The sequence below is a fragment of the Bison bison genome, unplaced genomic scaffold, assembly GCF_000754665.1.
Source record: "Bison bison bison isolate TAMUID 2011002044 unplaced genomic scaffold, Bison_UMD1.0 scf7180017864470, whole genome shotgun sequence".
Taxonomy (NCBI): domain Eukaryota; kingdom Metazoa; phylum Chordata; class Mammalia; order Artiodactyla; family Bovidae; genus Bison; species Bison bison.
The window spans coordinates 2,244,918-2,255,221 of record NW_011495031.1 but is presented as its reverse complement, the minus strand read 5'-3'; the positions used below and the strand labels follow the sequence as shown (position 1 = coordinate 2,255,221).

Genomic DNA, 10,304 nt, shown 5'->3' with positions numbered 1-10,304 from the left:
TTTATTTAACTTATATGCAGAGTACATCATGAGAAATGCTGGGCTGAAGAAGCACAAGCTGGAATCAAGATTGCCGGGAGAAATATCAATAACCTCAGATATGACACCACCCTTATGGCAGAAAGTGAAGAGGAACTAAAAAGCCTCTTGATGAAAGTGAAAAAGGAGAGTGAAAAAGTTGGCTTAAAACTCAACATTCAGAAAACGAAGATCATGGCATCTGGTCCCATCACTTCATGGGAAATAGATGGGGAAACAGTGGAAACAGTGTCAGACTTTATTTTTTGGGGAGCTGCAAAATCACTGCAGATGGTGACTGCAGCCATGAAATTAAAAGACTTACTCCTTGGAAGAAAAGTTATGACCAACTTAGATAGCATATTGAAAAGTAGAGACATTACTTTGCCAACAAAGGTCCGTCTAGTCAAGGCTATGGTTTTTCCTGTGGTCTTGTATGGATGTGAGAGTTGGACTGTGAAGAAAGCTGAGCGCCAAAGAATTGATGCCTTTGAACTGTGCTGTTGGAGAAGACTCTTGATAGTCCCTTGGATTGCAAGGAGATCTAACCAGTCCATTCTGAAAGAGATCAGCCCTGAGATTTCTTTGGAAGGAATGATGCTAAAGCTGAAACTCCAGTACTTTGGCCACCTCATGCGAAGAGTTGACTCATTGGAAAAGACTCTGATGCTGGGAGGGATTGGGGGCAGGAGGAGAAGGGGACGACAGAGGATGAGATGGCTGGATGGCACCACTGACTTGATGGACGTGAGTCTGAGTGAACTCCGGGAGTTGGTGATGGACAGGGAGGCCTGGCGTGCTTCGATTCATGGTGTCACAAAGAGTCAGACATGACTGAGCGACTGAACTGAACTGAATTTATCAGCAAAACCAGTTGGGCTTAGTGCTTTCTGTTTTGGAAGTTATTAATCGTTAATTTAATTTCTTTCATAGTAAAAGCCTATTTAGATTATGTATTTTTTCTTGTTTGAGTTTTGCTAGACTATTTTTCGAGAAATTGGTTCATTTCATCTGATTTATCAAATTAGTGGGCATAGAGTTATCATAATATTCCTTTATTATAAATGCTTGAAAGGTGAATAGTGGTGACCCCATTTCAATTTGATATTAATAATTTGTGTCTTTGCTCTTTTTTTCTTAATTAGCCTGCCTAGAAGTTTATCAATTCTATTAATCTTTTCAAAGAACCAGTTTTTGGTTTTGTTGATTTTCTAATTTTCTTTTCTTAATTTCATTGATCTCTGCTATAATTTTTATTATTTCTCGTACTCTGCATTTAATTTGCTCTTCTTTTTCTAGTATCCTAGCTTATTACATTATTTATTCTATATCTTCTTTGCTAACATTCATTTAATGCTATAAATTTTCTCTGAGCACTGTTTTTGATACATCTCACAAATTTTGATGTTATATTTTGAACATATTTTTAAATTTCTGTTGAGACAACTTCTTTGATTTGGGTGTTATTTATCAATAGCAGTATGTTGTTTAATGGAGCTTCCCAGATAGCGCTAGTGGTAAAGAACCTGCTTGCCAACGCAGGAGATGTAAGTGATGCGAGTTCAATCCCTGGGTCGGGAAGATCCCCTGAAGGAGAGTATGACAACCCACTCCAGTGTTCTTGCCTGGAGAATCCCATGGACAGAGGAGCCTGACAGGCTACATACAGTCCATAGGATTGCAGAGTTGGACACAACTGAAATGTCTTAACATGCATGCACATACGTTGTTTAATCTCCAAATATTTGGGGATTTTTCTAGCTATCTTTCTTTGCAATTTTAGCTTAATTCCTCTGTGGGCTGAGAGCATACTTCTTTTAAATTTGCTAAGGCATGTTTTATGGCCTGAAATGTGGTCTGTCTTGACGCATGCTCCATGTGAGCTTAAGAAGAATGTGTACAAGTTTCACATTGTACACATTCAATTTGTGTACAAATTGTACAATCTGTACAATCAGATTCACATTAAGATTTCTGCAAGGGCTGAACTTACTGTGGACACTCCAAGGGAGAATCTCTTTCTTGGCCTTTTCCAGTTTCTGGAGGCTACCTGTACTCTTTGGCTGGTAGGGTAGCACCCTCCTGGTACCCTACGACTATCTTTAAAAGCCATCACTCGACTTCTGTTTCTGTGATCACATTTCCTCTTTTTCTGCATTTTGTTTTTAAGAACGTATGTGATTGCATTTTATTTACCTGGATAATCCAGGATAATCTCTCCTTCTCAAAATCCTTAATATAAACACACCTGCAAGGTCTCCTGTACCATGTGAGGTAACATATCCGTGGTTCCAGGAATTAGGATGTGAACATCTTGGCTGTGGGGTTGGAGGATGTTCTTCAGTTCACCACGGTAGTAGAGTCTGGATTTGAACTTGATATACCTGCTCTTGGAGCCACTTCTGTGCTCTTTCTGGCTTCCCTGTCACCTTCCACATCTAGTAGCTCCTCTATGGTGTATTTTACTAGTCTGTGTTTACCTTTACCATTAGGATGTGTCTCTCCTGAAACAGGACACATCCTTTTAAACCCAATGAATTCAGATCAAGGAAATTACGTGGAATCTTGAGGTATCAGCAACAGAGAAAAGAATTGTTTTTGATTCCTCAGTCTTTTAAGGCTGTGTGTGTGTCTGACTTTTGCAGTTTATTCATTTACCTCCTAATATTAATATATATTATAAATTAAGTGCTAAGATAAGTATACACATATTTACCTAAATTCAGGTAGTTTCCTGTGGCTAATGGCTGTGTAATTGCTATGATTCCACCAAACTACTATTATGGAACTGTAATATATATCCTAAAGATGTTTGTCTGAGATGAAAATTCGAACAACTCATTTTGCCTTAAGTTTTGGTTTCTCTTTTTGTGGGAACAGAGGTAAGGACTAGAATGCTGTACATTTTAGAGAAGTTTTATGTCAGAGTTTGTTATGCCAAATAGTCTTGCTTCAGTCACTGGACAGCATAATTAATAGTAAAAAGTTTTGGTAGTTTATCATGTCCTTTTATTCCTGGAAGCACTTTATGAGCCTTCAGCTATTAACACAACTATAGTCAGATACTGTGTGAAACCACATTTAGATAGTGTTTTCATTATGCTGGCAAATTTAACTACATTTCTGTGCGGTGTATGTGAGCCCCACCCAAACTTGAACCTGTTTCCATTTTGATGAGGTCCAATCAAGAGAAAAAGCAACAACAAAAAATCTTCCTGTGTGGCCTGTAGATATCAAGTCTGAAGATTATTAATATATTTCCAGCTTGGGACCACAAGCAAACAAACTCTTCCACAGATAACTACACCCTTCCTGTTTGGGATTCAGTTTACTGTGGAACAGATTTCGGAAATATGTTTCTGACCGTTGTGAATTTTATTTATAAAACTTTGGAGGGTGAGGTCCTTCCTTTAACAAAAAACTAATGATTTCCTGTCTAATGCCCAACCAGTGCATTTTAAGCAGTCTTTTTAGAAAATTTACCCTGTGGTACAGAATTACATTGCTTTGGGAAGTTCTGATTGTTCTTGTCAGCTAATGTACAAAAATTTGTCTTTTCAATGAATAATTCAAAAAGGATTTACAATCAAAAAATAAAACACAGCCTTTAAATGCTTTTATTGTCTCCAGAGTGAGAATAGTTTGCAGTTTAAATAAATGCATGAACACATTTTAAATACGGTTTTACTTTTGATATGCAAATCTGTACTACATTTATGTTCTGTAAATATGCTAAATGAAAAGTTACAGTTATAGGTAAAACAGCAGATTTACATTAAAGAATTTGCAGGTTAATTCACAGTGTAACCTTATCCTCATCTAGTACATCTGCTATAAAGACGCCTATAAAATTTAGGCCACCCACAAAGTGGTCTGCTGAGGCCAATGGTTGATGTTAGAATGCTGTTATTATATGGGTTGACTGGTTTGGTAAGGAATTTACTTCCACTAAGACTGTAAAACACATCATGGTTCTGACTTCCCCCATGGGGACTGCATTGGCTTGACTTAGGTTAGATCCTCTGTGTTTGTTAGACCAGTTACTGTGCTCCATTGCCTTGACATCCTATGTAATATTATGCGGTATACTGTTTCCTAAGTTGGTTTATTAGAGTAGTCAGTAATATTAATTCTGGGTCATGTAAACCTTGAGATAAACTGGAATAAACATTTGGTTTAAATATTCGAATTAAATTTAATGCCTATTAGGGGTAAATTTCGTTCACTATTCAGAAAAAATGTGTGTGTGTTTTAGTATTGAGATGGAGAAGGCAAACTGAGGATTTTATATATTTTAATTTCTGGGTCATTTGAAGAACTTATTCTTTGGGGCTTATGAATTATTTTCAAGAGCACGGAAGTGAATTTAGTATAATTTGGCAACCTAGTACTGAGAGGCAGAAACAAATATTCTTCTTTAAATAGCTATTTTAAGGGATTAAAAAAATATTGCAGACATTAAAAAATACAGCAGCAATCACCGTTACTAGCAGTGATCATTTGAGGAATGAGAACTGTCATGAATGAAGCAATGTCTCAGATCACTTCTACAGTTTTAAAAAGTGAATAAAATTCTTTTTCAGAGAATGAACATGTTGATTGTTTTTGTTAAATTTGGAAAAATTAAAACAGTACTTTTAAATCAGATAATTTGTATTTAATTTTCATGGAGACTTAACTAATTTTTCTTTAAATATATGAATTTACAGAGTATGAAAAATAGCATAGAAATCTAAAATGCATTTTGGACTGCAAACTAAGGTTTAATGTGGAAAAACATTAGCAGTTTTTAGACAGGAAGTAATATTTGATTGCCATTGGTACAAATTATATATACACATTGAAATAAAATATTAAAATATATACATTAAAGTAGAAAATATATAGACATGTATACATGCATATACTATATATACATCTGTGTGTACACGTGTATGTATGAACATGTGTGTGTATAACATACTGTTTTGATCTGACCTCTGCCTTGGTGATTTTAAATATCAAATATTTATAACTTGAAAAGCTTTTTTCAGATAAATACTTTCAGCCTTCTTATAGTTGTTTGTTGTATACTAAACAGAATTTTGAATCTATCACCCGGTCATGATTCAAACAAATAATCGGAAGTTAGGGGCTTGTAATCTTATTTCTTCCAAACAAGTAAATGAATAAAGCTATCAGCATGTCTTACCTAGCTGGTATTTGTTCTTAGTCCTCATTTCTAGTCTTATGTCCTATTGGTAGACTGCATTATGCTTGACAAATGCTATGCCTGACTTCTGTAGTCAGTGATGTGGTCTATCAGTGCTTTTCTGCTCATTCAACTTGCCAGCAAATCTCGAGAGAGAGTGGTTTAAATGGCCTTGGGCAGTAGTGTTTACTCAGAGTGAGAGGTTTTGTGTCTCCCTTTTAGATTTCAGTATCATAATTCTGTCTACTGAATCAGCTCAGTGTTTGGCTAATTATTCTTAGTAACCACAGTGTATTTATCTTTCTAGGTTTACCGACAAGACTGTGAAACTTTTGGAATGGTTGTGAAAATGCTGATTGAAAAAGATCCTTCATTAGAAAAGTCTATACAGTTTGCATTGAGACAGAATTTACATGAAATCGGTGAGCGGTGCGTTGAAGAACTCAAGCATTTTATTGCGGAGTATGACACCTCTAGTCAAGATTTTGGAGAGCCGTTTTAGATTGCTTTCTCAGGCAAAAAAAAAAATTTCTAGATTTTTTTCCCCCTGGATTGTGTAAATCCTTAATATATGGAATTTTTGTGAAGAGAAATACTTTATGATAGTTGACCATATTTCCAATATCAAACATCTAAAATAGTCTGTTTAAGATATTTTAATTAGAATCTTTTTTATCTACATGTAGAGCCTTCTAATCCATACTTATCTTTTTTTTCCCTATCCTAAAACAATGGGTCAGTTAATTTTTCAAGCTTTCTTGAAAATGCAGTCCAAGATTTCTGTACTTACAGGACATGTCCTGCAGTCTTCCATTGTTATGTGATCATCTGTTTGGTCACACTAGTGTAATTTATAGGTTAGAGTACATTCCACTTAAACATTTGTAGACTTTTTGCATTTCATAGTCAGTGATACCATGTGAAAATGTTACAATTCTGAGTTGTGTTTTATTGACTTGTTGCTTGCTTACCTTAGGCTTTGTAACTTTCAGTATGTTTAAGTATATTCAAATAAACTGAATACTTTGGTATCTTGGGAAATATTTGCTTTGAGGATAATTCTCATTGTGATAAAATAGAGCATTTAAATCTCTAAAAGACACCTCATAATAAAATCCTGTTTTCCAAGTAAATGAACTCAATGTCTTCTGTTAAAATAATCCTGAAACGCCTGACTAGTCTCACTGATGTGTGAGTCTTAAATATTATCACACAAAAGACTAACAGACTGGGAAATTGGAGATGAAAGATGAGGCCTATTTTAAAATTGGATTTCTTTAAAAATTTCTAACCAAAAGAGAAAAATTTAGAATATGGGGGAAGTAGGGGAGTTCATTTTATCTGTAGGCGCATATTCTCCATCTCAAGAAAGAAAGTGATTGGTAACATATCCATAATTAAACATATTATGCCTTTGTTAATCTCTGTTTGTAATCCAACAGACTCTTGTTCTGCTGTCCCTTCTAGGGGTTCATAGCCCTCTACAAGTGTTTTTGAATGAAACAAAGAGTAGGCTGTAAGCCTAGCACATCTACCCTTCACCAAGCAGCCTGTGTAAACAATCCATGAGCGAGCCATCCACATCACGGGTTAGTTAAGAATCTAACTGGGACAATTAGGGGATTCCGCTCATTTCCTGATCACTTCCAGCTGCCCGGTGGCGTTTAGCCAAATATGTAATTTCGTGGCATGTGTTTGGAAACTTTTAAAAATATTTGTTATTACTACCCAATTTCATTATCCTTCCATTCTTTTTCCATTCCACTCTCTCCTCAGTTGAATTTTGGCATTATTTTTAGTGGCCTCTATTGACTATATCTAAAGACCTATACCAGAGTAGATAAAAATTCTATTAAAAGTAGAAATAGCGGTATAAATAATTTTAGTGGATCCTGTACTGTGTGCCTCAAAATATGCATTATGCCATTTCACAAGTTAAAAAACTAGTTGAAGGCAACAATTTATTAAGTTTCCTATATGAGATCACCTTGAATTTAGATATTGTACATAAGTCAAAACTAAACCCTATGTATCATCTTTGGTATTCTTCCCTAATGTGAAAAGTAGTTTTATCTGTTACCTACATTAGAAAGATTAAGAAAGTACTGATTTGTTTCTAACACCCATTTTTTCTTCTTAAATATTCTAATTCCGGGATTCATTTCCTCAAGTCAAGATGTCACAAGTTTAAAAATAAAACTTGAGACTCAACTACCTTGAGACAAAGGAGTTGTTTACTTTGTTGAACTTCACTAAACTAGAGAAATTTTACTCACAGATGCATTTAAATATAGGTTCAGTGGATACTTTCTTTTCCCCTCTCCCCAAATTACATTCAACATTTCACAGCTGTTTATAACTTGCCATCAGCATTATTCTCGTGCGCTTGTCAGTGTTAAATGTTTTATTTTTAAAGCTTTTTAAAGTTTTATTTTAGGATAGATGAATTCAGATACATGCCAGGGTATGTATGTTGCAAAATGTTCTTGATTAAAGAAATTTGTTTGTAAATTATCCATTGTTTTTGAGTATGCCCAATTGATGTGATAAAGTTTTGTCTTACCATAAAGCCTTGATGATCAACAGGGGGAAAGCAGATATTGTGAAGCTTTTGTGAACTTTAAAAGTACAAAATAAAGCAACCAGTTTTAAATAATTAGATCGTTTCTTTAAAAAAAAAAAAAAAACTGGCGTAAAGTGTTTTGCTTAAATGTAGATTTTTATTGCTCTCTACTGCAAGATTGCTTCTGAGTGTTCAGTTCACCTACTCAACACTACTCATCAGGATGGAGGATGTTTGAGGGTTGAGGAGCTATAATATTAACTTTGGTGACTTGGGAATCTCCGTGTCTGAGAAAGCAGTTAAGTGAGGTAAGATTGAGCACTGAGTCACGTGCCTGTGTGCTAAGTCGCTTCAATCATGTCCAACTCTGTGCAGCCCTAAGGACTGGAACCCATCAATCAGACCCCTCTGTCCATAGGTTTCTCATAGGGATCAAATCTGTGTCTCTTCCATCTCCTGCTTTGGCAAGTGGGTTCTTTACCACTGTGCCACCTGGGAACCCCATTGAGCATACAGTAGTGCTCAATAATTGTGTAATTATGAATCTTGAGTTTCAGAGAATTACAGGATAAAATCCGACAGCCTTAGAGTAACCTCTGGAGTACAGGAAACGTGTTGTCTTTGTGACCCTGGTTCCTAGCATAGCTTGGAAAGTTGTAGGTCCTCCTACTTTCTATGCTTTACAAAGCAAGTGACATTTGATCTCTGGGTCTTATTCAGGGAGAGAAGGGAAAGTATTGGAAGTTCAGGTTGGGGAAGACGATAGGGGATGAATGTAAGAAATGGTAGATTGAGAGCAGGAATATGAAGTGCTTTGAATCTTTTCTTTCCTACTTAAGATTTTTAAATAATTACCTTTGTATCAATATTTATTCTTGCCATAACCATTGATTTCTCATAGCCCCTCCGCCGCTTGCCAGCCATGAGCCAGTTCATAGACCCATAACCTCATCCCCTCAAGGGCAGGCCAGATCCCCTGAAGAAGGGACTCATGCTATAGTGCCTAAATATTCTGTAGTACTTTCAGCTTCACTTCACACCTTCTACAGGGATCCTAAAGTCAAAGGAAAGCTCTGACAGTTTTTTGGCAACAACTTTGAAGATGGTGATCTGGTCATTCCTGAAGTATTCATGGTAGGCAATATTCAGCCAGCCACCCACGCAGCATTACATCTGTCACATTGCTCAGGCTGGCACCTGGAACTCCAGTGAGTAACGGCCACTCTTCTTGTCAGACTAAGGTTTGTGGGTTAGCATTTCCTTCCTGCCAGTTCTCTCAAGAGCACTGATGTCACCCAATTCAGAAAGAAAAAGGGTGGGGCAAGAGCGGCTGGTAACTATAGTTAGCAGAATCTGTTCTTCCCTTTTCCCATGGTAATGGAATTGAAATTCACTCAGATGACTGCCTAATTAGGACTATGTTTTCTGTGTCCCTCTTGTCACAGGTGTAATCAAGTGACTTCTCTCCTGGGCTGGGACCGTTAGGACAGTGGATGTAACTCCTTCATGTTCTCTCTTACCCCTCCCTAAAGTAACAGGTTTAGCAGCCCAGCCTTAATTTGTTGCAGAGCCACAGACAGGAGATGCCTGGATCCCTGGGTGACCACATGGAGTACTGGACTGTCATGTAAAAAAGGAGTTAATGTCTATTATTTAAGCCACATTACTGGTTTTGGGTTAGCAGTCACCTTTTGCTCAAACTAATAGAAATGATATTTGAGGATTGGCTTTGCTGAAGTTTGCCTTCAGAAGGCTGTACCAGTTCTGTGTTTCCATCCTACAGTAATAATAATATAATAATATAATACAATATAATAATCGTGGAGTAATGGGGACTGAGTTTACTTCAAGTTGTATTTAAAATGTCAGTTGGTGACATATTGCTAAGGCTGCATGCACATTTGTATAGCAGTAGGGACACCCTGCTTTTTCTAGCATGTTGTTTTTTGAGCTCTGCCCCCCATAGATGAATGAGTGTTCTAACGTTAGACCATTGTCACTGAAGTTTTAACTTTTTTGGGGGGGGGATGTTTTTTAAATTATCTTTTTAGAGATAACTGATGTATAACATATGTTTCGTGTGTGCAACCTTCTGTCCCTGCTTCCGTGTACTCCACAGTGTGCTCACCACCAAAGCGTTCGTTTCCATCCATTACCACACAGTAATACAGTGGCCTGCCCTGGTAGCTCAGCTGGTAAAGTACCTACAGTGTGGGAGACCTGGGTTCGATCCCTAGGTCAGGAAGATCCCCTCGAGGAGAGCATGGCCACTCCAGTATTCTTGCCTGGAGAATTCCATGGACAGAGGAGCCTGGCGGGCTACAGTCCATGGGGTCGTGAAGAGTTGGACATGAGTGACTTAACACAGTACAAAATAGAAAATAACCACGCTTATAGACACTTGCTAGAAGAGGACACCTGAGGCCTTTTTCCACTGCCTAGGCTGCTCCTGTATGGTCATTTTTTTCTGGTTAGAACAGGTGTGAGGCGGGGAGGAGGAAAGGACAGAGTGATCCTGGCCAGCTAGCATGT

The 10,304-nt window shown here is 37.1% G+C and overlaps 1 protein-coding gene across 4 annotated transcripts in view; it reads left to right on the top strand.

Moving 5' to 3' along the window:
* Positions 1 to 9,986, top strand: part of PPHLN1 (periphilin 1) — a 179,548-nt gene extending 169,562 nt beyond the window's left edge. For 3 of the 4 annotated variants that reach the window (XM_010860759.1, XM_010860760.1, XM_010860761.1), the window contains exon 10: positions 5,517 to 9,986. In XM_010860759.1, coding sequence (XP_010859061.1) covers positions 5,517 to 5,711 — 195 coding nt within the window. In that variant the 3' untranslated portion in view covers positions 5,712 to 9,986. The remainder of the gene's footprint in view (positions 1 to 5,516) is intronic. The other variant, XM_010860762.1, reaches the window with a different exon arrangement.
* Positions 9,987 to 10,304: the final 318 nt, after the last annotated feature.